The following is a 27,983-nucleotide window of genomic DNA, read 5'->3' as shown; positions in this document are numbered from 1 at the left end:
TCCACGGAAATGGGATGCATTGTCAGATTGAATTTGGAATGGAACACCATAGTAGAGCATAATCAATTCCAATGTTTTAATGGTATTCACTTGGGTAGCTTGTTTACAGGGAAAGGCCACTAAAAGGCCACTGTATGTATCGACAATTGTACAAACATATTGGCAAGTTTTACTCATAGGGAGTGGACCAATATAATCAATCTGCCAAATTTGAGCGGGCAATTTTCCTCGATGTAAATGACCTCTAACAATTTGTGGTACTTTTCGTCATCTGTAATGTTGACAAATGGGACAATGCAAAATGGTATCTTTAATGAAATCTAAAGGAATATAAATTCCTCGATCGGCGGCCCACCTGCTAGTGGCTCTCTCTCCAAAATGTCCTGCTTTCTGGTGGGCCCATTTCGCCAATCCCGCCAAATCAGAATCTTGCATGTCCACCACTGCCTCAGCAATTTTAGATTTCTCAACTGCAATGTTATGAAAGAATTTGTCAAGGGAGTCTATCGGTGTATGAGCATCCACATGAAAGATTGTCACAGTACTCTGTGGGAGCATTTCCCAAATTTCTTGCCATAATTCTTTTCCCCACATTTCTTTCGAATGCAATTCCCAATTATGAGAATGCCAAGTTGGTAACCAAACCGCCAGTCCATTAGCAGTGGACCAAGAATCAGTAAAAATATGGCATGTGCCAGGTAATTCTTGTTTCAACACTTGGTAAACTGCATATAATTCAGCGAACTGACTACTCTTTCCCTCACCGGTTGTACTCAGCAATTTTTGTGTGATCGGATTATAGGACACTGCCTTCCAATGCCGTTTCTCTCCTATGAACCTTGCTGAACCATCCGTAAACCACACATGTTTTCTGTCCTCCACGGACAAATCATCAAATGGCTTACCCCACTTAACAGGGGATTCCTGTACTACAGGTACGGAGCAATCACTTCCAGTCTCAATCGATGGCGCCTGCGCCACTTGCTCATGTAAAGATGCCACACCTTTCGGACCCACACGCGCCCTATCTTGAATATACCACTTCCATTTAATCACACTTGCTTCTTGAGCATGTCCAATTCGATGAGTTTTCGGCGAACTCAAAACCCACTGCATAATAGGAATTTCAGGTCTCAAAATCACATCATGACCCAAAGTCAATTGCTCGGTATCCACCAGAGCCCAATAACATGCAAGCAACTGTTTCTCAAAGGGTGTATAACGCTCACCAGCCTCAGGTAACTTTTTGGTCCAAAAACCTAATGGTACTTTTTGTCTGCCTTGTTTTTGCCACAAACTCCAATTTGCATAAAGACCTTGCACGGACACATTCAAGTCCACATCACCCTCGCACACAGGCCACAGATCCAATGCATACTGAATCGCTTCTTTTGCCAAGTTGAACGCATTTTGCTGTGGTTCGCCCCATTCAAACACATTCTTTTTGCGAGTGACTCGATATAAAGGGGCCAGTATCTGACTCAAATGCGGGATATGTTGGCGCCAAAAGCCAAACAAACCAATGAAGCTCTGGGCTTCTTTTCTATTTCTTGGGACTGCAAAATCTAAAACTTTTTGCTTAACTTGTGGAATCACCTCTCTATGACCTTCATGCCAATTGATGCCTAAAAACTTTACACTTTGGGATGGACCTTGTAACTTATCGGGATTAATTTCCCAACCTTTCTCACGTAAGCACTCAAGGGTTTGATCTAATTGGGTCTGAACTTGATCTTGTGTTTCACCTTGAATCAAAATGTCGTCAATATAATGACATATCTGAATTTGCGGGTGTACAGATACTTCGGACAAATGTTCCGCCACCAGCCGGTGACAGATCGTAGGACTATGTACATAGCCTTGGGGAAGACTTCTAAACGTCATTTGACGTCCATTCCATGTAAAACTGAATTGTTCTTGACACTCAGGGGCAATCGGAATTGAAAAGAAGGCATTAGCAATATCAATGGACGCATACCATGTACCTGGATGCTTTTGGATTCTTTCAATTAAAGTATTAATATCCGGTACTGCAACAGTCAAAGGGGGTGTCAAAGGGGGTGTGTGTTTGTTCAGCTCGCGATAATCAACAGTCATGCGCCAAGAATTATCACTCTTACGCACGGGCCAAACGGGATTATTCCAAGCAGAAGTAACCGGAGTTATAACTCCTGCATCAACCAAATCCTGAATAGTAGCACTAATCTCTTCATGGCCACCTGGGATACGATATTGCTTCTGAGAAACAACTTTTGTAGCCTGAGGGATTTTTATGGGGGGCATTCTTAAACGACCAACCCGTACGGGTCTGGACGATATATAATGTTTAGTTCCAAATTGATAACAGCCGTCATCTAAATGCAAAATCATTCCTCTTAGAATATCAATTCCAATTATGTACTCCAAGAGTGGTACAACTAATACAGAATATTCTTTTCGGGGAATTCTGCCTATTCTCATTTCAAGTGTAGTTTGCACTGCGGGAGTTTCCTTTCCACCTAAACCAGTAATTGTGAAAAATTGGCCTTTGAATTTCTTTGATTTTCCATGAATAAGAGTGGCCTCCGCTCCTGTATCTACCAATGCTCGGGCCCTTTGGATATTACGATGTTTCCAAAAAATGTCAATATCTACATAGGGCAGCGGTCTTCAATCTGTGGGGCGCGACCCCCAGGGGGGTCGTGGAGTCCTGGGAAGGGGGTCGCAGATTCTGCAGAGTGCAGTTCCTGGCATTGGGCTGATCGAGGGTGCTCAGGGCGGAGGCCTAATTCACACCGAGGTGTGAAAAACATCAACGCCTCATTAACTGACTGTGTGTGTTTCCCTGAAGCTGTTACAGCCGGGCTCACATACACGAGCTGGGGGGAGCTGGGGGGGGGGGGGCTGGGGGAGTGGCTTTAGTGTAGCCCTTTGAGTTCAATGGATGTTGCGCACCTGGAGCTGTGGGTCCCGTGACACGTCCCACGCCCCCAGCAGGGAGGCACAGAGATGCCCTCCCATGAGCGGGGAAAAAAAAAAGGAAGACGACGCAGAGAGATACTGATCCCCCCCCCCTCCCCCCCCCCCATGAGAGAGGCACAGAAAAGGTGGGTGGATGAATGATGAGTGGATGGATGAATGAAAGGGTGGATGGATGAATGATGGATGTATGGATGGAAGGATGTAAGGGTGGATGGATGAAGGATAGATTGGTAAAGGATAGATGTATGGATGGAAGAATGAAAGGGTGGACGGATGAAGGATGGATGGATGAAAGGGTGGATGGATGAATGATGGATGGATGTGTAAAAAGATGGGTGGATGAAGGGTGGATGGATGAAAGGGTGGATGGATGAAGGATGGATGTATGTATGTATGTATGTATGGATGGATGGGAGGATGAAAGGGTGGATGGACGAAGGATGGATGTATGGATGGGAGGATGAAAGGGTTGATGGATGAAGGATGGATGTATGTATGGATGGGAGGATGAAAGGGTGGATGGATGAAGGATGGATGTATGGATGGGAGGATGAAAGGGTGGATGGGTGTATGGATGAATAAAAGGTTGCATGGATGAATGATGGATGGATGTGTGAAAAGGTGGGGGGACTAATGATGGGTGGATGGATGTATGGATGAAAGGGTGGATGGATGAAGGATGGATGTATGGATGGGAGGATGAAAGAGTGGATAGATGAAGGATGGATGTATGGATGGGAGGATGAAAGGGTGGATGAATGTATGAATGGATAAAAGGTTGCATGGATGAATGATGGATGTGTGAAAAGGTGGGTGGATGAATGATGGCTGGAAGGAAGGGTGGATGGGTAAAGGATGGGTGAATGGATGGATGATGGATGTATGGATGGATGGATGAATGAATGAAAGGGTGGATGGATGAATGAAAGGGTGGATGGATGAAGGATAGATTGGTGAAGGATAAATGTATGGATGGAAGAATGAAAGGGTGGACGGATGAAGGATGGATGAAAGGGTGGATGGATGAATGATGGATGGATGGATGTGTAAAAAGATGGGTGGATGAATGATGGGTGAATGGATGGATGATGGATGTATGGATGGAAGGATGAAAGGGTGGATGGATGAAGGATGGATGTAGGGATGAAAGGATGAAAGGGTGGATGGATAGATGTGTGAAAGTGTGGGTGGATGAATGATGGAGGGATGTGATGAGGTCTAACAGGCGCATTTATGGTTGTCAAAAGTTGATGATGAGGAGTACCAGTTTCTAAAAACTTTTGTCGGAAGGGGGTCCTTACGCCTAAAAAGGTTTTACAAGGGGGTCTCGGCATCAAAAAGTTTGAAGACCTCTGACATAGGGTCTATTATCTCTGTGAGCCCACCTGCGTACTGGAGCTTGACCTATTTCCTAGTCATTCTTACTGCGTTCTGTCAACCAGGACAAATCAGGGTAAATGCTCTCATGTTTTTTGGGTATCAAGACATCATGTTCATATCCATCTCCATTACGAAATGGATTCCTGTCATCTGTATGGTACTGTGAGTTTCGATCGGAAAGTCTGTGTCGATCCTCCCTTCTCCTCAACTCAGGGAACTGATCCCTTTCATCTCTATAACTGTTGTAGACACGATCATCTCTCCCCCTTTCTTTTTCCCCCTCTCACCCCCTCTCCTTCTCACGAAGAGGGGACACATTACGCTCATACCGCCGTTCACCACGACGATCAGAATCCACACGACGCCTATCGTCACCACTGTCATCAGAACAACCGCGATCACAATCATTCTTTCGCACACGTCAGGCACCCTCCTTACGATCCAAACCACGCTTGCGAAACATCTCCCATAGGCGATTATTAGGCTCACCATCAATGTCTTCCTTTTTCACACCATCATCCAACAGCGCAAGAAACATATCACGTCTAGTGAATTTATAATCTCCAGCAGTACGACCCTCCGGTCGAGATTGTCTCTCAGGTTTAAACCAGTCACCCAATTCACCAAGCTGACGGACAGATTCAAGCACCATAGATAAAGCATTGCCAGTTTGATTTATTAACAAAGTCATCATAACCTGCTTATAAGCAACAGGGGAAGAACGGATAATGTGATTCCGCACAGAAGATGTCAATAAACCATCCAACAACCTGTCAGCAGTACTCCGAAAAATCGCAGTTTTCATCACCTCCTCTTTCAATCGCTGCGCAGCATTGCGCAAAGTATACCACGGCTTGTCATTCACAGGCAGGTCAGATTCAGTAGGATATTTATGGTTACAGCCATCAGTCGCTAACTGGAGTAGACTAATCTGGCCAGCACCATTAAAATTTCGAAAATGATCTTGTACAGTAGAATCGGAACTCAAAGAGCAAAATTTCAAGGCATCTCCTGCATCTAACATGATACCTGAAGCGCCCAATTCATAAAGGCGCACCATCCACGTAAGCAAAGCCTCACCAGGCCATTGTCGAAATCGTTGCAAAATGTCACTAACTTCCTGTTGAGTAAAGTCTTCCAAGCTATCTAAAGCAACACCATTCGGATTACCAGGAGCTTGTTGTAGTTTACGGCGAAAAACCGGATGCGCAGAAACCTCCGGACGAGCATCCGAAGAAGCCCGATCCATAGATTTAGAAGAACAATCAGGAGGAGAAACGTCATGAGAACGGGAAGAGCGACCACCGTCGCCAGAACCATCATGTTTGTCACAAGAAGTAGATTTACAGTCACGTCCGGAGCGAGAAGACTCGCGCCTGTCAGACTCCTCAGCCGAGGAACCAGAATCATTCGAGTCCCAGATATTACCATCCCATTCGTCGGGGTTCCAATCCAGTCCGGCTTTCGCCACGACCAGACGCACTTTCCGTTTACAGACACGACCGCGACAATGCCTATATTTGTATTTCGCAATGCGAACAGCAGCCCTTTCGGCAATGGTCTGATAAGTTTCAAGTTTGTCGGCAAGCAATTTATTTTGACATCGCAAAAGAGTATGCGCATTTTGCACTTCAACAAACTTTTCCTCCATATCCACAAATCGTTGCTGTAATTTCAGAAATTTCTCATGTACAATCCTGTACGCAGTCAAAATAATCCAACCTCTGCGTCCTAAAATAGGAAGCTCCTCACCCTTCACTACCGGTGCCTTCTGCAAGCAAGAAATCACATCAGCCGGCTCCGCCAGCTCCAAACAAGAAGTCCAATTCTCACTCAAACCAGTAGAATCGGCCCACTCACGGGCTAAGACCTCGTAAGGCGTTGATTCCCAGCCGGGAATTTCAACAGGCAACCTAAAGTAGACTTCAATTTTCGCGAAAACATTTTGACACACCAAAAAGATATATACAGCTATGAACAAATAATATACCAAATAAACCACGTACAAGCCGAGCGCGAACCAACAAGATAAAAACAATACAGCGCACACAGGCTTCGTAAACAGTTCGTGACGCCAGATGTAACGGCCGGATTCTCAGACCAGATAGGATCAGCTCCTCAGAGCACCACCAACCCAGCCGGAACGTAATCACCTCCCTCCTCAGGACTTATTTACACCAGGTATCTATGCCTTATACCTAAGGATGGGGAAATTAGCCATATATACATGCATAGGTTTTCTACAATATCACACTCACACCAGTTAGTCTCGCGGCAGCTTAGGCCCAACTAGTCTACCCTAGGGCAGTTCTGATGAGCTACCATTACACACTGGTCACAGTCAGTGCCCACTCAAGTCACGATCCTGTGGGTAAACCAAGCCGCCATCCTGCGGGTATAATTACATCCCAAGCCGCAATCCTGCGGGTATCAGCACCAGTTTCCCGCCTGGTGTTCTCCTACTTACATCCCAAGCCGCAATCCTGCGGGTATCGGCACCAGTTTCTCGCCTGGTGTTCTCATTAACACCGCTTACCAACGACGATCACTTTCCTATGAATACCATTAGAAGGAATCTCTCATTGGCTACTAGGAATATAATACTACAATATTATAGATCACACAACGGTTTGCCGAATTAAATGATGTACAATCTATTCTCCACCTCAGGGGCCCCTCTCTTCCTCATTGCTCAGTCACTCCTTACCTGACCGGGAATTACATCCGTTCATGAAACAATGTCTGACTAGAAGAACAGGTTACCCTGATTGAACAAGAATACAAGGCACATGCTGGTTCACTGAGAACTGGGGTACTTTATTACAATAATTATAATAACACAATACTATACTATAACATATATCCTGCAAAGGAAAGTGAAAGGTTAGAATGTGCACTCTATACGAAAAAGACTGACGTCACCTTATTAATGTGAAGTCTGGATTCAGCAGTCATCTAGGTTCCCTTCTCGTCTGTGCCTTGGCTCGTCTTTAGGGTCACACTTCTGCAGTCACGGATACGTGTCTGCACCGCTATGCTCTGTCTTCTCTGCTTCCCTCCAAGTCACTGGAACCTTCCTCTCATTAGCTGCTGTCTCTCTCTCTGGCTGTTCTGCGCTACTCCTCTCTCCTCTCAATCACAGACCATCTTCACTTCTCAGCTTCGATCTTATAACTCAGTTTCAGCCACTCTGGTATTCGTTCTCTTAACTAACTGCTTCACTCGGAATGCTCTGATCTTATAGGTCAAAGCTCGCCAGCTGCTCCAACTAAAATAACTTCAATCTGTCTAAGAGAGTATCAGCTTCTTGGTCTTTCTCGGACTTCAAAATGGCGACTGTCTGCCTGGAAATAATTAATGGCATTGATGCTAACGTCTAGCTGCCGCCTACAGACTGACTGATTCACTGCCTCATGCTTTCACTAATATGGAAGCTTGTTCCTTCATGGAAAGTTACGGCCAGTAACCTGCCTCCCACCAAATTCTTGTACCTCCCCGTACCAAGGACACGTTCCCAGCCGGCCGGCCTGATGTTGTGTCTTCGGAGTGGAGAAAAATACAGTCTTTCGATAAGGGCCAGCCTCGTAACTAAAACATTACATTTGACCTAAAAGCATCTCGAGCTGCCGGGGCAGAAAGAAAGATGGAGTCTCTCCCGTTTGAGGCCTACAAGGCCCAAAATAAGCATAACTCCATAGAAGGTATACTAACACTCTTGCAAAAGGACGGATAATCACTAATACTAATGAATCTATCCCCTAACATAAGGTTATAAGCCCTGATCTAAGGACAAGGGTACGGAACTGTATCAATACGCCTTGTGAATAGGCCCTGTCTACGGTTCTAATCCTTGCACTAGAATGATAATAGACTGGAGTCACCTCCAATCACCTTCCCTCAAAGGAGGGCCAAAAAAGTCGGTCAGAACACTAGACAAGAAGTAAACCTAGTTGTTAGACAGCCAAAACATCTTAGAAAGACTTGTTGCTCTCAATAAGTAGCTACAACATAATAAAATGTGTTTAAAATAGTTTTATTTGCATGAATTTGAAACGTCACAGCTGCTGCATCATAATTTTGTCATCTCCCTGTCCTCTCTTAGTCTTTCTTTGCCATTGACACTCCCTTTCCTTCTTTGCCTCCTCCTCTTTTTGCTCACTTCTGTTGTCTCTTGATGACCTTAAGCCGAAACCCTCACCCTAGTCTGTCTCTCTTTCGTTCTATACCTTGTCCCCACCCATACGTCTGTTTTCTTCCACTTGGTGCTCCTGCTCCTTCTATGCTCACTGTCTTTGACTTTATGCTGCATTAGCTCCAGACAATCTTTTCCTTTACTTTCGCAGCCTGTCCACCCACCTTCTTCCTACAGCTCTTTGTCACTCTCCTCCCAGACAATCCCACTCCGTCTCTTTTTCCCCTTCTAACTCTCTGAGCGCGTTACCGTGGTGTGTTATTCTGAGTTCTCCTCTTGTCCTGCAATGGTTTTGTCTATCCTTCCTACTCCACACCTTCTCTTCTTTCATCTCTCTATCTTCTTTCTTCCTCTCTACCCTCTTCCAGGGATTGTAAATCAAACTTCCCTAACATACGCCACTTCTGACCTGCATCTTCTTCTTTCGTCCCGTCTGCTGTCCTTGCTGATTCATGCTTTTTGATTCTCCTATTCCCCTTTCTAGGAGACTCCCTGGACCACTGGAGTATTTGAGCTACCACTTCAACTTCCTGGGGATTGTGGCTGGTCCACTCTGCTCCTTCAAGGACTATGTAGCCTTCATCGAGGGCAGTTGCTACTCGAGCAAGGAGAAAAGCAGCCCAAGGTCCCTGGAGCCATCGCCCACGGTGAGTCATTGGTCATCTTCTAGGAAAACCATGGATCAATTTTCAGGGCTCCAAAGTATAGTATGACATGACAACCACATATATTTATACATATATATGCACCCTTTTAAGGCAGCTGCCTTAGACACCTCACTTAAGTGATCTTAAAGCTCACAAACTATTCCAAAAAGTCCTGACCTTCCACATACACACAGAGAAAACAAGGGAACCCTACCCACTAAGGAACCAGGGTACGTATTTTATATCAAAGAAACAATGGTTCCAGTGGAACGATAAAAGTATACTTGATGAAAACACAACAATGTACAATAGTAATATGAAGGCTATCGAGGATGTAGGAAGGAAAAACAAAACTCATAACACCAATTGAGTACCATCATTTGTTATCTTTGCGAGAAAAAATGTTCAAATATTTACGTATAGCAATTCACATATCATATAACAGTAACAGTGTGAAGATTTTAGAAAGGGTGTCCCAAGTGTAGAATGTGAACCGAAGAGTTGTTTGAGCACACATTAAAGTGACAGCAGTGACAGTTATGTACACGGTTTCAACATGGGTATATTTACAAGGGAGTGGGAAAATGACCATACACACAGTATTCAATAATATATACAATGACTATTTGATTCATAGACATTGATTAGTAGGTTCATTCCAGAGGAGCGTCGACGGCGTTTCGACCCTTTAATGGATAGAGGGTCTCGTCAGGACAGGGGCGGTGTGGGACATCTGTCAGAATCCAATCAAGGACTCAGTGATAGAGTAAGTGCCGACCATGCGTAAAGAAAGGGACGATAAAAGTACTCACAATGAACCCGGCCGGGTACACTCTAAGTAGCCGATTACGAAGAATTTAATTTGTGTGTGGCAACAACACGGAACTCGATCGTAGAATCGTGGCATTGAAGTGCTGCAATGAGCACGGATAGGGCGCTAACCAGGAAATTGCCTGAAGGCACGCCCGGTCTGTCTTAGTCCGATTCCACACCGCCCCTGTCCTGACAAGACCCTCTATCCATTAAAGGGTCAAAACGCCATCGACGCTCCTCGGGAATGAACCTACTAATCAATGTCTATGAATCAAATAGTCATTGTATATATTATTGAATACTGTGTGTATGGTCATTTTCCCACTCCCTTGTAAATATACTCATGTTGAAACTGTGTACATAACTGTCACTGCTGTCACTTTAATGTGTGCTCAAACCACTCTTCAGTTCACATTCTACACTTGGGACACCCTTTCTAAAATCTTCACACTGTTACTGTTATATGATATGTGAATTGCTATATGTAAATGTTTGAACATTTTTTTTCGCAAAGATAACAAATGATGATACTCAATTGGTGTTTATGAGTTTTTTTCCTTCCTACATCCTCGATAGCCTTCATATTACTATTGTACATTGTTGTGTTTTCATCAAGTATACTTTTATCGTTCCACTGGAACCAAAACTTCCACATACACATGCACAAAATCTTTTGGAACCTTGGCCACAACCTGGTCTGAACTGGTTGCAGAGTCTCTTATCTCTGATGGAATTGTCATTGCTGCCATCCTAAGTTACTCTCTCTCAAGAACTATCCTTTCAATTTCCAGCTCTCTTTCTTCTTCCTTCTGTTTCCCCTCCCACTCTCTCTGTTTTTCCTCCCTTGCTCTCTGTTTCTCCTCCCTTTCTCTCAATTTCTCCTCCTGAGCCCATTCCTACTGTCGCTCTCGCCTCCTCTCCTCTTGTGCACAGTGAGCTAGCCTTAGCTTCGCCCTCTCGAACTCTCTGGCCTTAACATCTTCTTCAGCCGTAGCTTTCGGAAGCGCCAGAGTTTCTGCTAGACTCCACCCAGTCAAGGGATTTATTCCTAGAATTGGTTACAGTGGTACCCTAGAAAATAATGTACACACCTCAGGCATTCTAGAAACTAAAGGTGGTGAGTGTGAATGAATGAAAGCAATTTTTAGAAGCACACAAATACCCAAAGGCAAGGTGCTCAATACTCACAGCCCAATAGAGAGAAGTAGAACAGAAGACCCATACAGCTGAACAGATTATAGAGTGAAAAGACATGTTTTAAGATTTCTCCCAAACGACAGGTGATTGGTTGTCATTAAGTGTGATGTAGTGAGGCAAGTTTAGCTGTGGAGCCTGAGAACGATCTGCCACTTCATCGAGCGTGCCGAATTCTGGGCACAACCACAGACTTACTTGTGGCCGAGCAGAGAGGCCTGCTAGGTACATGCCATCGAAACTTAGCTCTAAAGATTTTAGGACCGAAATTGCGCAAGGCCTTGTGTGCAAGGCACAGAGCCTTTAACACCATTCTTTTCCTTTACTGAGAGCCAATGTAGTTCCTGATCTCCTGAGAAAATGGCTGATATTTACAAATGTCAAGAATCAGCCACATGGCTGAATTTTGCACCCCTTGGAGCATATTAAGAGAACTTTGATTGGTGTTGAGATAAAACATATTGCAGTAATCTAGGCAGGTGGAGACCAGAGCAAATGCCTATTTGCGTGAAGTAATAGGAATGTAAAACAAGATTTTCTTTAAGGATCATGTTATATTGAAGTACACAGAAACAGAACAGCTGACTTGGTCCAGTTGATCATCAGTATTAATATCGGCGAATTCTGAGTAAATTTCACTTATCTTGGTTTGAAAAGAGCAGCTAAATTGTCACAAAAATACGGAGAACCATCTAAGTTAACTGGATTATTGGGACAGCAGAGCATACTAACCGTTTACACAGTTCTTTCCACAAGAGCAATATTTAGATTTTGCCTCAAGAATAGCATGTTTATAGTGAAGAATTAAAGACCTATGCTTTACTATTTCAAGAGTATCAAAAGGTGCTTGCTGTTAAAGCTCTTGCCTGCAAAACTTTTGTTTCCAGCGCCTGAGGTCTTCCAAAAACCAGGGAGCAGTAAGTGTACCTCCGAGATAATTTGATTGTATGATAGAGGCACACATGACTAAACTACATGCATCTCTAATACGCAATCAGCCTTAACCCTGTGCCTCATGGGTACAGTCAAGCCCGAACTGCCAAACCATGTCTTTCCTGGATCGGAATCAAGCATCCTAGGACCGGTTTCTGGCTGACTTCTTGGGACCCTTTTACCCTGTTTGAGTGAGGCCCCTTTTGCTTATAGCGCCTGGAAGCGCTTTTATTTGATTTATAGAGCTGGGGAGCGCTGTACCTTAACTTATGGCGATTGGGAGCGCTGTGCCTTCACCCCTAGTGCTGAGAGCGCTGCAAACTGTCCTTGAGCGCTGGTAGCGCTTTACCGTCCCTTTCGCGGCTGCCCACGCCGCACCTGTGGCCGTTTTTATTGCCCCGAGCGAGTGCCTTCCTCGCCTTATATTTAAATCAGAGAGGGTGCCCACCCCTCGTTTGGCAGAAGAGATCACTGCCGCAGCCCGGGACAACCGATCATCAACGCCCGGCCCGCGACCAGGAAGTCAGGCAGGCCGGGGGTGGGCCTCCGGGACAACCGGAACCGGAAGTAGGAGGGCGGGAGCCTACCCCGCCTCCCACGGAAGAGTTGCGGCTGTTTCGAGCATTGGAGCAGGCAGGAGCCTACCCTGTGCCCCGGTGCACGCGTCAAAGAGAAGGAGATCGCCGCCCAGGGGACCGGAGCAAGAGAGGACCGAAAAGGAGAGAGCCCCGAGGAGCGGGAGCTCTACTGGCACCCCCGCGAAGGAGAAGAGGTGCGCTGCACTCCAGGCACACCGGTGAGTGGAGCTGAGCCGGGAGGAGGGGGGTGAGGTCGAAGCCCCGTGGTTGTTGGTGGGGGAGAGAGGGGGACGCCGGGGCACATTGCCGGTGCCCGCTCCCCCAGTGTGCTGGCTTTCTTCTCCAGACATTCCTTCGTGTGCAAGCCAGAGAGGCTCCGGGGGCACTTTTGTTGCTTTCCGAGTCCTGAGGGGCTCAGTGACATTTCTTGAGAGACCACGAGGGCTCGGGGCATTGCGTGTTTTTGAGCCCAGCGAGGCTCCAACGACGGCCATTCTTGTGTAGAGCCCTGTGAGGGTTCAGGGGGCATTTCTACCTTGTCAGAGCCACGAAGGTTCCATGGGGGCATTGGTAATTAGGAGCCCAGAGAGGCTCCAGGGCCCCATTGTTGTTTTAGAGCCCCAGAGAGGTTCAGGAGCATTGCGTTGTGGTAGAGCCCAGCAAGACTCTTGGGGGACAGTGCTTTTGGCCAGAGCCTGCGAGGCTCCAGCATTGGCCCATCATTGATGATTCAGCTGCCCAGCACTTTGTCGGCAGCTGCCACGTTTAGGCCCCTGACATTTGGACAGTTCTGGTGTTCCTGCCTAAAGGTGATTTGTGCGCAATCGTTCTTGTTCTACACCGCTGAATGTTTTTATGCATCATGTGCCTTGCTCTTACACCGCTGAATGTATGTTATGCGTCATGTGTTATCTGCACCTCTGAATGTGTTTAGGCGTCATGTGTTTTCTCCTACACCTCTGAATGTTTAGGCATCATGTGTAATGTTCATGCTTATACCCCTAAATGTGGGTGATACTTAGGTGGTTGTTTTTCTCCTAGTACAGGTGTTGCTAGTGAGGTCTTGGTTCCCTGCGCAATATTTTCCTAAGGTGGTTAGGGTTGCGTAGGAGGTACTTACTCTTTACCAGTAATTACTGGTTGTGTGCTAACTTGTTCTAAAAGTGTTCTATGTGCTAATTACTATTCCTAAAAAGTGATGATTCCTGACAGTGGTCCAGGTGGCCCTGTCTTGTACATATCCCCTGTAAATTCTGCCCGTGCCTGTTGGCACATTGTAAAATGTGTGTTCTTATCTAATGTGTTTTGGTATAATGCAAAGGCTATTTTTATATAACCTTGTGTGGAGTTTCCTTTGTGGTGGGCCTTGGGTGTTGTTGCTGGGTGCGCGCGCAAACACTTAACATATATAGCCTCCAAGTCTAGCCTGGCTGCTCGCGTCACGTTACCTAGAGGGTGAGCAGGGGTTATCTTGGTGGGTGACTCCCTTGCCCTGACGTGGAAGTGGTGGTCTCTGACTGACTCTGGCGCAAGCCTTGGCCAGCCAGAGATCTCGTTCCTAACAGGGTCTCCTTCGCTCCTTTAACCCCCCCCCCCCCCCCCCACCCGCCTCCTTTAGGAGTTTCCAACAGAGTTTCATGATGCAACTTCTTCAGCTCCACAAGCAGCCTAGGGAGGTTAAAATTGGAGAGGATACACACCAGAGATTGTCATTCCACCAGATATCCTTTGACGGCCAAGGTCAATGATACTCAAAGTACGGTCCGGGGGCCGCTTGCGGCCCTTTAAACCATTAAATGCGACCCCCTTGTTAAATAGCAGCACCAGCTGCTGTTTATTTGCTAGCACTAATATTCAGAAAAAAATATTAAATAAATGGACAAGCATTTATTAACCTACAAATAAATGCTTTATCGTTTATTTGACATGTTCTTGAACTTCCTTACACAATCCATAACCCACCCAGACCCCCTTCCACCACCCTGCTGGCATCAGTGCGGCCCTCGGGCCCACTACAAAAGGTACTTTGTGTTCCCTGGGTGAATGTTTGTGAGTGCCCATGCCCTAGATTGTGTCACAGGGTTAAACAATTATTCCAACCAGTCTCGAGAGACCCTCCTTTTTGATCATGAGATGCCAGGAGAAGAGCAGAAGGAGGAAACTACAGACAATATACATGGCTGATAGAGCACTGTACCTTTTTCGTGTCTCAACTTACTGACACTCAAAATCAGAAATAGTGAGGGCAGGGTCAGTGATACCGAAGAGCAAACCAGGATAGCGCCTTCTAAACTGGGCTTCAGCAAGAAGTCAGAAGAAGGACAGAAAAAAAACATTGTGTATAGGAGACTAAGTTCAAGGGATTTACTCTTGCCAGGAGTCATGCTACATTTCCTTACTGACTGGAGTAGTGAAAATAAATAAATAGTGCATGATCACAGCAAAGGCTATACTCACTTAATTTCACAAGGACCATGTACATAAGAAATCTTAGAAAAAACGATTTTTAATACAAATTCAATGTAACACACAGAAAAATCAAAATGTTTAGGGCGCTCGGACAGTTACACAAACAATGATGAAATAGTTAAAATTGACAAGTGTAGACTGAACAAACAGTGGCAGAGAAAAAACATGAAACACCAAATAACAAAAAAATACACAATGTAACATGTGTGTCCTCTCTTAATTAGGCCACGTTTTAAGGCATCAATGGCATTTCGACACAGGAGTATATATTGACAGAGCAAGAGAGAGACATATGTACTGTTTTTTAGATTTAATTATTTCCTAATACTTTCTTATAATCAGATTTGCATACTGTGACATATATTTGTTTTCATTGAACAAGACATGAAGCCATATACACACCCTTCCCCACTTGTGTGTTACATAAATAAGATTTATTGTACACTATAACGTATTGTATGCTATGACATTCATATATATGTAGTGCAAAATATGTACATATGTTGTTATATATAGAAATGTTCCCTTTTTCCTATAAATAAAAGAAACTTATATACAGACATACCCACACATTTGGATCTAACTATGCGTATAGTAATATATATAACATAAACACATATAAGTGTTTCACTTATTAATATTGATGTCGAAGAAATACATCCCTACATATATATATATATATATATATATATATATATATATATATATATATATGCACCAAACAATTTCCACCACTTCCGGCGTGCGGCGAGGAAGGAACACAAACCACCACAGCGAGTCAGGCAAGATGCAGATTTTATTTGCGTTTCTTTTCCAGCCTGCAACGACGCGTTTCGGGCTTCAAGAGCCCTTGATCACATTCAGCAATTATCGCGACCGTTTAAAGTTTTATACGTTTTTTAACACCAAATGTACACACCCCCCTGCACTGCATGGTCAGTAGGTCACATGATTACTAAACATGATAAAAAGACTATCACATGGATCTACGTCTTTCCCAGGTTAATTTACAAAAATATATATTTTTGATTAAAAGTAATGTTTTACTAACTGCTTAAATGCGAGTTTGAGCAATTATTATGGCATAGTGGTTTTGTAATGTGCAATTATGAGGACCACTGATATATGTCATCAGGCTTTAAATAACAGGTTAAATCCATTTATAAAGTTTTTACCCAATATGGGTCATTTACACAGTCTCCTAAAAGATTTCTTTCTATATATTTGCTTAAACCACTAGTATATGCCATATGTACATTACAGCCTGTGATCATATATATATATATACATATATATATATATATATATACATATATATATATATATATAAATATATACATCCAATCTCTATGAACATGCTTGTAGTAACAGCTTCTTGTTCATATTCATATATAGTGTATAGTCTGTTTTTCTATTGAATGTCACATAAGTTTCACCAGCATTTGAAGTAGGCCTCTGGCTCTATCAATGGTATGTTTGTGAACTGTTGTAATGGAGCCTGCCTGTGAGCATGTGGCTGTCAGAGCAGGACACATGTTAGTAAGGCTCTGTGATGTTTGTATAATACATGAAGATGCTCGTACGGTTACTGATCTTTCTGCTGCTGTTTTCAGAGCGCAGTGTTGGATAAGCTTGGGCGCTGCTGTCTACTCCTGGGCCTACACCTCACTTTATCCAAGGCCTTCCCTGTCACCTACAACCTGGATGAGTCTTTCCTGGCGGCAGCTCACCTTCCCCAGCGCCTTGGCTATATGTATCTGTCCATGCTTGCCTGCCGGCCCAAGTACTACTTCCTCTGGACCATGGGTGAGAACTCAGAGGTTCAGGATGTCTGGATACAACATGTTTATTGTACCGGAGCCTTATAGAAGTCTTGAAATGCATAACAAATGCAGTAATCACCTATAAAGAGATTGTTTAGCAGTGAAACTGCTCCCTGCAGGCTTTGAAATTCTGACAGAACCAGACATACACTATCTTTGCGAGGACCGGTGCGATAGGAGTACCGGTCCCTATAGTGTGTTTAGGTACTTTTGAGTGAGTGTATCAAAAAACTAAAAGTTCAGTTATATTTGCCTCGGTCTGCTTTATAACCTACTCTACTATCAAAGCACGAGTGGAGTTAGATTAGTAAATTCACACTTCATTACGGTCAATGGCCGGTTCTTATAACCTCTTAAGTGCTGCGTCGGGGCGTTGGCCGACGGCAGCACTACCTCCCCAGTGCTGCGCACGTCCATTGGACGTCCATTCAGCACTAGTTCCAATGGACAGCGCAGCACTGGGGAGGGATATTTGCGCCGCATCTAAGGTGTTAATAATAGGTATGTTATTGGGGAGGGTGTGGCTGTGTGTGTGTATTTTGTGGGGGGCTGAGGTCCAGCAATGCACCTGGGGAAGTTTAAAGTCAAATGAGTAGGTAGGAAAAGAAAAATATCCCGCACATTGTATATTATACTGAAAAATCGAGCAAAGTTAGCGAACGGCAGTCGGAAATTAACTCTTGAAGGAAAATTTGCAAAATTGGTTCAAAATTATGCATATGACGGCATGATTCTAACAGAACCTGGCCAAAACTGCATTTACTATTATTACCTTGTTTCTTTCTTCCATTCGCTGATGTGAATGTGGCAGAAACCCTGTTCTTTGACATCCCGCAGTTTCAGCAGCCAGAGTATCTCCCACCTGGTAGTGCAGTAACATCCGAATGTTTTTAATGCAGCAGGTCCTCCAAAGGTTAAAGGCGCATGTACTTGTCCATGAGGCACCTTGCTACACACCCTTCCTTGGAGGTTCATTGTAAAGTGCCAACTTATCTTGGCCAATCATATTTTTCAGCGGATGCCATCAACAATGCGGCAGGCTTTGGGTTCAGCGGCTACGACAAGGATGGGAAACCATGCTGGGACCTGCTCACCAACCTCAATATCTTGAAGATTGAGGTAAGTGAGCAAACAACAGATGTGACCCGAAATCCCTAATCCTGGAACAGTACAAAAGCGAGGTATGTTAAGGGTTGTGATTCACTAAGCAGGCCAGCCCTAAAGATGAGAGATTGCATGTATCTCATTGCCAGCAACTAGACCCCAGAGCCACCTGTTACGTAAGGATTTTTGGGGTGCTTTCACAGTGGTTGTTTGATAGAGGCACGCATGGCTGAACCACGTGTGCCTCCACAAAGCAGTCCCAACCACAAATGCGCCTTCACCACGCATTCCTTTACCATGAATGCCTTTACCATGCAATTTCACCACTACCCCAACACCCCACCTCGCCCTAAGACATAAGCTCATATACTCCTACCGCGCCGTGAGGCCTAAAACCTACCTGCCCTGCCCTTAAAACTACCCCTTCCTCCTCACTTCGCCCTGAGGCCTAAAACCCAGCCCCCTACCAAAAACTACTTCGACCCTAGCCCCCTGTCCTGAGCTCTAAAACTTACCTTGTGCATCCCTTATAACTACCCCTTCCCTGAGGCCTAAACCCTGCCCCCCTTTTAAAAAACTACCGACCCTCCCTCGCCCTTAATCTGACACCAACCCCTAAAAACACTCCCAAACCCAACTCTTCAAACTACCCTGACTCCCTCCCACTGACCTGAGACCTAAAACACTGCCCTCTTTTGAAAAGACTGCCCGATCCTCCCTGCGCTAAACCCTAAAACCGACCCCACCCCTAAAAACTATCGCCCCCCACAAACCCGCCCCAAGCCCTTAAAACTCACCAGACACTCCCCCCCCCCCCCCCATCCCTCTTGATTGGAAAAGAGTAAGGTGCAGGCTGAACCATAGCCCTGCCCTTAGATTAAGGAGTCCATACCTCCATCCTCATCCATGGACTCATAGCTTTTCAACTGTTCTTTCTATGAAGCACTTTATGCTACTTGCATATATCTTGTAAGTGGCTTTTGTTAGCTGTAAATATAAACTGTGATGATTGACTGCTGATAAAAAAAGCACAAAAAAGAAAAACTCTTTATTCCATTCAGGTAATTGCTCATCGCCTGTAGAATAGTTTGAAAGGCAGTGGCACACAGAACATTATGGTTTATTTAATTTAAAGTTTAATCTGGTTAGAAAAACACATACTTTTAATAATCAATATATCCACTGCATGTGAAACCTATCATAAATTAATATTATCAGACAAGCATTTTATAAATAAAATAAGCATAGTTAGATCTTTGCATAATGTCAAATGTATCAGCAGTCTTATTCCAATGTCTTCATCTATTTCCCTCAACTTTCCTACTCTCAGGTTGCTAAGGTTACGGCGCTAGAATAAAAAAATGATACATTGTCTCTTTAAAACTTACACAAAAACAACAATTTAGCAGCCAAATCTCATCAGAATTCCATCACTAAGTAATATTAGGGAGATTGCCTTAACTTGAACAAAATATGTAGTCATTTGTCATCACTATTTGTGAACAATGCCAACAGTTATTTTTTAAGCCTAGTCTGGAAAAGCACACATAAACCCTAAGACTCCAGGAGCATTTTGTGTCTCTCAGTACCTCAAGGAAACATGGCCTGTCTTATTTACAATCTAAAACTCCATGTATCATCTAATACATAATCCACTAATATTGCAGACAACATAGAACTTTCAATGTTCGTAATTACCTTATTTCCTATATGGCTTCATAAAGTGGCAGAGTGGAAGATTGCTCAATTTCCCAATTGATCAGCACATTTCCCCATACTATGAACTTCGCCGCTTTACTCCAGGTGTACAGCTTGCATCGATAAAGATAAACACGTGCTCCAGTTTCTTTCTATCTTAAGTCCTGTATTTAATCAAAATAAAAACCTATTTTCCTTCGATCAAATCATTACACCCTACACAAACAAGGACTGAGAACATCTTTGCAATATACGCCAGCTTCATCAGCTATAGGGACAGATTCCAATGTTGCCTGGTGAACTGTGAAGGTGAAAGTGGGGTTAGAGAGGAAATTCAACCCTACTCCGAAAAACTAAAATCACCTTTTTATGTGCTCATCCCCTGAAAGCACTATCCTAGGTTCTCTGGGGCATTCCATGATGGTTGGGCACTATGCTTCCAGTCCTGGGCTTTGCTATCCTAAACTGTTTTCATCTGTTCATTTCCCAAATTGGCACAATCGAAATAAAAAAGGGTACTGTAGGCACTGCTAAATTAAATGAGGGGTCAGGTCTGGTAAGATGGTGCACTGCTGCCATTGAGAGATGTGGCAACCCCAAAGACAGCCATCTGCAGGAAAAGATTGTTACAGTGAGAAGAGGAACCCACCTTAGGCCATACTTCTCTCCAGTGGTTGGCACACATGTCTCCACATTGCCCCTCCCTCTGACCTTTACACCACATGCCCTCATTGCACCTTCCAGTATTTGGTTGCTGATGGTGTCATAGCATAAATGTCAGTTTTCCCAATATTTGGTTTTTCAAATTATAATTATATATTATTATTTTTCTTTGCAGACATCTACAAGCCTAAAAATGTTAATCGACAACTGGAATATCCAAACCTCTGCATGGCTGAAAGAGTAAGAGCATTCAAACTTTTACCACCTGGGGGGCAGGTTCACTCATAAAATATGAAGCCTACAAGTTTGACAAAGCTGAGCCACAAAACAGATGCCAGCAGCGGGCACTCAAACTAGCTAAACTAATTTACCAATTTAGAGAATCACACAAGTGCAGTATTTAACTTCTAAAACTGTATATGTTGTTTATCTACCACTGTGGGATGTACTATTTTAATGTTTTGTCTAGTTACTGCATTATGTGTCAGCTTGGTTGGTGGTGGTGTTTTAATGTGTCTTTTGGCTAAAAAAATCTGACATCAAGCAATCTTATCAAAAAACATTTATGGAGCGCACAGCTCCCAAAAACAAATCTGGAAAATTAGTCCCCATCATGAGGTGCTAAATCAAAATTAGCACATCAAATACCCATTTAACCACGCAAAAATCCGGCCTAATGGTAGTAGTGCTTATCAGAGTGAAAGCTTAATTTTGCATCAACTTTGAACAGCAACGCATTTTACTTCACAGCATCAGGACCCAGAACTAATGGCAGCCATTTTAAATCTGACCCAATCCATAGGCCTAGATAAATGACAGAAAGAGTGCAGGCTGAACCATAGCCCTGCCCCTAGATTAAGGAGTCCAAATCTGCATATGTCGCTCCCAATCCTAGCACAAATCTGCCCCTACCTACCACTTGCGAGGAGCAGGTAGTAGTTGAAAGCGTGACGGCCTGTGTACCAATGCACTCATCTGAAAGGGCATTGGGGGGCAGGGATATTATTTTCAGGCTAGGAGAGAATTCTATGCTTCCTTTGTACATTATGAGGGGTCAGTCAGGGGCTGGGGCCATCTCCAGTTGCCACCCACCTCACATGTGATTTTACCCACCATATTTTCAGGCCACTGAAACTGGATTAGTGTTCCCATGCCTTGGAAATATGGGCGCAGGCACTCTGGGACAAATGTAATTAGGCAGAGCACTTTCTCCTTTTGAAATAAGGTGAAAATATGTGGGCAAATAAAGGTACTCTCCCCCCAGAGCTTCTGAACTTCTGTTCAAACTTCTTAGCTTAGAGAATGAGATGGGCAACCTTCCAGATATGCCACCTTGTCCTTTCTCTAATACAAGCTGGTAGGTAGCAATGTGGAGGAGGATAGTTAGGTGCCAAAGACACAGTGGCGGCTCCTCCGCTAAGGCGGAGGAGTGTCGCCCCACTGCTTTAAAGCAGTGCAAAGGAAAAAATAAGATGATGATAGCTGAAGTTAATGTCATTTTATTTTTTATATTCCAGTTACTGCCAAGTTTGGGCAAGGCGTGGCTGGGGTCCCGTGACGTCGGGGAGGAGGAATGGCTGCTGCTGCACCTAAAGTGCACTTGACTGTTTAGCCGCTGTCTCGGGCTGGCCAAGCATTCATGCGCACATTGCATGTTCTCCACCCAAAGCTGCATTATAGCCTTGGTGAAGAACATGTGCAGGCTCCATTTCGCTCTCTCAGTGCCGAACCACCGCACTTAGACCAATCACAATGCTGCTATCAACAGCGTCGTGATTAGTCCAGAGAATCGGGAAACCTGGGTGCTTCCTATTCCTTGTTCCTGCGAGGAGAGGCGGCAGTTGGCTACGGCAACCAGCAAGTATGTTTTCCTTTTATAAATTTGCTAACCTCCCACTCCTTCCCCACCCCCGCCACTGCCCCCTACCAGCTACCACTGCAAAGAGAAGGAAAAAGCTCCTCAATGTGAAAACATCGGACGGTCACACCTATAGGAGAAAGACAGCATCAAAAATAAAGCTCATCCAAATTAAACAAACAAGGCAATACACACTGCAAGGCAAAACACCCTCTGTAAGTCCCTAGTAAATGGCACCCCTGGTACCTAGGGCCTGAGGTAATAAAGAGAGTCCCTAAGGAAAGCAGCACAAATTGTGCCACTCTAAGGTAGCCCTCACAAAGCAAATGCAGGGCTGCTATCGGAGGCTCCGTGTCTTGGTGCACACAAAAGTGAAAACACGACATGTCAAACATCCCTGTGTGCTATATGCCCTAACACTGCATGTAATATTTGTAAGTCACCCATGCAGCATGCCCGATAGCACTGAGGCAGGGTTCTGAATATTACATGTGAGGGCATTCCTGCATGAGCAGATATGCCCCTTTGCTGGTCAGTCCAATAACTCCCAGGACAAGTGACCAAGGAAGCCATTTTAAAACATGTGCTGGACACTGGTGAAAATGAGTTCACCAGCTACATGATGGCTTCATTAAAGATTGGGATGTTTGGTATCAAACATCTCATACTGGTAAACCCACACTAAATCAAGTGTTGGATTTACCAATACAGGAACGCAGAGGGCACCTTAGAGGTGCCCCCTGAAAACCTACCACCTTCTGGTGTGCTCCCTGGCTGGTTTCTGCCAGCCTGCCACCTGAGACACTGTACTGAACTCCTATGGGGAGAGCCTCTGCTCTCAGGAGGCCCAGAACAAAAGCCTGACCGGGAAGAGGGTGTAACACCCTCTCCCACAGGATGACCTGCTGATTAGTCTCCTTGGGCCAGCAAGCTTCAAAGAAGAATAATCAACAATACCCTGCAATAAAACAGATTCCAATGTATCAGTATATAGGCTAGATAATGAAGGGGCTGAGATGCACCTTTGCCTGACCCCTCTTCTTATGGGAAAAAACTCAGTGCATGAGCCATCATTATTGTACCCCACCTCAGCCAAAACATGTGCACGTGGGTCTCGCAAGAAAAAGACTATGTTTTGCTCAACACTCCGTGACATCAAAATAGACCCTAATTTGTATTTGTTCACATGATCAAAGGTTAAGGTGAGGGCCATAAATGCCATATGAACAGAGCCCCATTTGCACCCCACATACTTATTCAATAGGAGATACAAGTTCAAACATTGATCATGTATCCCCAGTCGGGGTGTAAAACCATATTGTAGATTGTCAGGGACATGGTTGCATCGGACCAGATCATGAGTCAGTTTAAAAGCACACCTCCCTATAACTTTGACAGAGTGAATCAAAGATATTCGCCTATAACTACCAGGGTCAGACATGTCACCTTTTTTAAAACCTGGCAGTATATGCGATTTTTTTTCCAGGGTAAGGAATGACCCCCCCCCATAACTGATGTATTAAAAACCTGAGTGCACCCCAACCTGAAGTTCTGAAACATTTAGATTGGTTGGGATCCTATTGGGTCCCAGGGCATTACTCTTAGACAGCTGACAAATTGCCTCCCACACCTCCTCATGGGAAAAAATATATTTAAGGACTAGGTCCAAGGGAATGATCTGACACCCTAAAATGCTTAACCCAGGCCGCAGAAGAGATATGACAGGACAATATACCCTCTTCAGATTGAGAAAAAAGTGGGCGATTGATAATTACCCAATATATAGTACTATAGGACAACCAACTGGCATGATGTAGCTGAGGCCAAGCATCATCCTTAAGGGTTTTCTGACAATTTCTAACCTCTGCCTTGTAGATACTTTGGCAGTGGGACACCCTGTTTTGATCCCTAGGGGGAGCTTTACGTGCTTTCATTAGCTCCTTGTGTGCCCTAGAAAATTTACTCTCAAACCACCTAAATAGAGGATCCCTCATACGTTACAGCCAGCAGGCCAGCCAGCTCTCTCGAAATTAGAATTAAAAAAAAAGTATATTTGAGTCAGTTCAATCCTCGGTAAGACAAATTTTAAAATCTAGGGTCATAGAAAACAAATGTTGACGTTAAAATCAGGCGCTTTTACCTTAACGCATTTCAAATGCCGACCCACACCCATAGTCTTTAGAAAACCCCTCCCCTCCACTAACTAATCCCCGGGGGGGCCCATTTCCCAACACTATTACAAAAGGTAATGCCTCAGGCAGGAGATTGATGACGGTGATTGGACAGGACCAGGGAGGTAACATACTCCTGGTTTCACTGCCCAGATGAGGTGTAATCGGATCAGACATGACTCAGAGCTTGTACTGATTTACGCAAAAGAGACCCCAATGGCTCCCACTCTTATCCTAGATGTGTGTGTCTGTTTGATAGAGAAGAATATTTATATAAGATTTTAGAGATTGGCGATGGCTGACTTTCACCTTCTTTTTCTCAGGATCTGCTATGAACGCTGCCCTGTTCACCCTATGCTGGCCACCTTCCTGCTGTCTGCCCTGTGGCATGGAGTGTTCCCCGGATACTACCTCGCTTTCCTCTCATCACTAATCATGTCCCTTGCAGGCCAAGCGGTGAGTGTACCTATTGACCTGCCAACATAAAATTTACCCTGACATATTGTCCGGCCAGGACATCCACTCTTGAAGCATACCCCTCCCTTAGCTGGTGACGCATACAGTACCCGGGTGATCTCCAGTCTTTCTGGCATTTGAAAGAAATGCCAGATGTGAGCAGACATGTTGGCAGTCACTACTGATAGAGTTACTGATTTTTCTGGTAAACCAAAATATCTATATTTAAGAACCATATGGTTATGTTTCATGATTGTTTTATGCTCCGATTTGCACTGATCGACAGGGCTAGCTCAGCTGAACAATGTACTCCAGCCAGAATGGAGGCTAGTAAGGACACTTAGGATCTCATTTTTGAAAACTGTTGCATTGCTGCGTGAAAACAGCAATGCAACAGTTTTCACTGGGACCCCTTGCGACAGAATGGATGCAATGTATTTAATGTACGGCACTCCATGTCGCAAGGAGTTACAGATACGTCAGTATTTCTAACATATCTGTAGGCGCAAAAGTGCCGCATTGCTGGGGTGTGTCTGAAAACAGACACAACTCCAGCAATGTGTCCTTTCACATGGGGCCAGCCCCATGTGAAAGGGCCTGCATCAGTCTTACATCTGCTGTTAGGCAGGCGTAAGATATTGACGCAGTAGAGTCCTGGAAATGTTGCAGTGAAAACTCATAGATTTCACTGCGCCACTTCTACGACCCTTTATTACGGGGGAAAGCCCACCCTGCAGGTATAATGTAGCACATGCCTTTACAAAGTGACGCATCTAGATGCTTCACTTTGTAAATATGGCGCAATGTGGCGCATTATTTACACCACTGCAGCGTCAAGTAGAGTCACAAAAAGTGATGCAACGGAGGCGTAAAAGTGTTACAGGCTTTCGTAAATAAGGCCCTTAGGTTTTTCTTCACTCTGGAGTTATCACTGCTCTGTTGCCAGAAGTAGCACATGGTGGAGGACATTTTACTTTAGTGATCCTATATACACTCACATGTTTGGTCTGTTGGACTGGCGTCACTCTATGGTCTCACATAATGAGAACTGGAGTGCATCCTCGGTGTGTGTGTACAGTGGGCATGTATCTGACTTACGTGGACAGGCCTCCCTAAACAATCTTTCACACAGATGTACCAGACTGGTATGTATGGGCCTTAGATTGGATATATTTATCCGTCTCAGGTGGGCGAGGGGCTCCTTTGAAGGCTTAAAGGGTTAGGTCTACTACTCCCCCGATTCACTTTGTCAGACCTTATGCCCACAACCAGTTCACAATTAACATTTACATGGTCTGTCTGCTGGAAAGCATGCTAACAAGTCGTGGGACTTCAATTTCCCCATCAAATGGCATGGTCGGAGTGGCTATTTTAGGAGTATAAAAGTTATAACTTCATAATTGTTTGATACTGAATTCCTGTCTCCCGTCTAACTCCAGAGTGTTGTTTTATATGGATTCACTTTTATTCTGGTTAACAGAGAGTGTGACTAAGAGCGTCTAATCTCACTCAGGTGCACATCAGTCAGAAATTGACTTTTTCACTTGACATGTGTGCTCCATGTGGAATGGAAATGGAATGATAACCAGCCTTTCAATATTCCAAAGGAAGTCAACTCCTTGTGGGGCATATTATCAAGGGGGTTTATCTCCGCTTTTTTGGCTTTAAAAGCCAAGAAAGCGGAGATAAAATTGTCTCCCTATTACCTAGCTGTCGCTAACACCAGTTAGCGACAGCTAGTAGGAGATAGCTGCAATCTTGGACCCCACTTTGCATGTCAGTGATATTTATCACTAATGACATGCAAAGTGGGCGTGCCAAGATGTTAGCAACTGAAAACAGTCGCTAACATCGCTATCTCCTATTACCAACTTTTGGAGATATTCGCGCTAAGCGTGAATATCTCCAAAAGCTAACACCTGCCCTGAGCAGTTCTTAGCCATGTTATCCAATGGGAGGTGGATAACATGGCTAAGAGCATTAGCTCGCTAATTCATGAATATCGCTGACTTTTCAGCGATATTCATGCATTGCGGCCGATTTTTATTGCATTTGCGATAAACCTTGGTAATACCAAGGTTTATCTGCGATAAAAATCGCCGCAGCTCAGCGTTAATTTTTTCACGCTAACCAAGCAATAGCGATAATTATCGCTATTGCTTGGTAATATGCCCCTAGTTTCCCTTCTTACATATCGCTTCCAAGTGGTCACACAACATCTTCCTCCAGTTCTCAGGACCAGAGACCAGGCCTTTCATTTGGCTAATGGAGCTTTGTGTCACAAGTGCCAGCGAATAGATAATGATCTTTGCCAAATGCCACAGTGGAGTGGATGATGTATCTCTATAGGTGAATGTAAATGTAAATGTTTTTGTACTTGTAAAGTGCACAGCTACCCGCAGGGGGTTTCCCGGCGTTTGTACGAATACCGCAAGAGAACCCTTCCTGGCTTACCCTGTGAAGTGTCCACTCCTGGGCACCCCCATGGTGCAGACCAGGCATCCCTCGCGTTGTGGGGACCGTTGTGGAGATTAAGCAAGCTATTGCCCAGAGTTGCAGCGTGGGACCCATGATCAGAATAGGCACTGAGGCGAGAATGTCCGGTCAGGGGAATTAATGAGCCTGAGACCCGCCGGGGCAGGAATCAAACCCTGGTCCCTGGCCAGAGCTCTGCATCTAGGTCTGCCTGCTCTAACCATTGAGCCACACTTCTCCACTTGAATGAGCAGCTTTAAAGAATTGAGGGCTTAATGTGATGAGAATTGAGGACTTTACCAATCCGTTTAGCCTTATGCAGATTCTGGATCAGTAACAAGACAACTGCCTAGCAGATTAAGTGTGTAGTAGGGAAAGTGTACACGAAGTGCTTATGTGGGAATTGGTAGCAAGTTGGTTGGTTCAAGGGATGGTGTTCCTTAGACACAACAGAAGAGGATTGTATAGCACCCCAAATCTAACAAACTTTAGTGTGAGACAAGGGTGTACCCTTACTTCGAACTGAATTCATGTCCATCTGGCAGTCTTTAAGTGTTGGATGATTGGC

General features: G+C 44.5%; 1 protein-coding gene across 1 annotated transcript in view; it reads left to right on the top strand.

Annotated features, from left to right (window-relative positions):
• LOC147733013 (membrane-bound glycerophospholipid O-acyltransferase 2-like) overlaps positions 1–27,983 on the top strand; it is a 204,379-nt gene that overhangs the window by 147,770 nt on the left and 28,626 nt on the right. Inside the window, exons 7-11 of the mRNA XM_086957569.1 lie at positions 9,018–9,180; positions 16,781–16,973; positions 18,006–18,109; positions 20,631–20,695; positions 24,808–24,940. Of these exons, the coding sequence (XP_086813695.1) occupies positions 9,018–9,180; positions 16,781–16,973; positions 18,006–18,109; positions 20,631–20,695; positions 24,808–24,940 (658 nt within the window). The remainder of the gene's footprint in view (positions 1–9,017; positions 9,181–16,780; positions 16,974–18,005; positions 18,110–20,630; positions 20,696–24,807; positions 24,941–27,983) is intronic.

The sequence above is a fragment of the Lissotriton vulgaris genome, chromosome 2_1 (genome assembly GCF_964263255.1).
Source record: "Lissotriton vulgaris chromosome 2_1, aLisVul1.2, whole genome shotgun sequence".
Taxonomy (NCBI): Eukaryota; Metazoa; Chordata; class Amphibia; order Caudata; family Salamandridae; genus Lissotriton; species Lissotriton vulgaris.
This window is presented reverse-complemented; position numbering and strand designations above follow the sequence as displayed.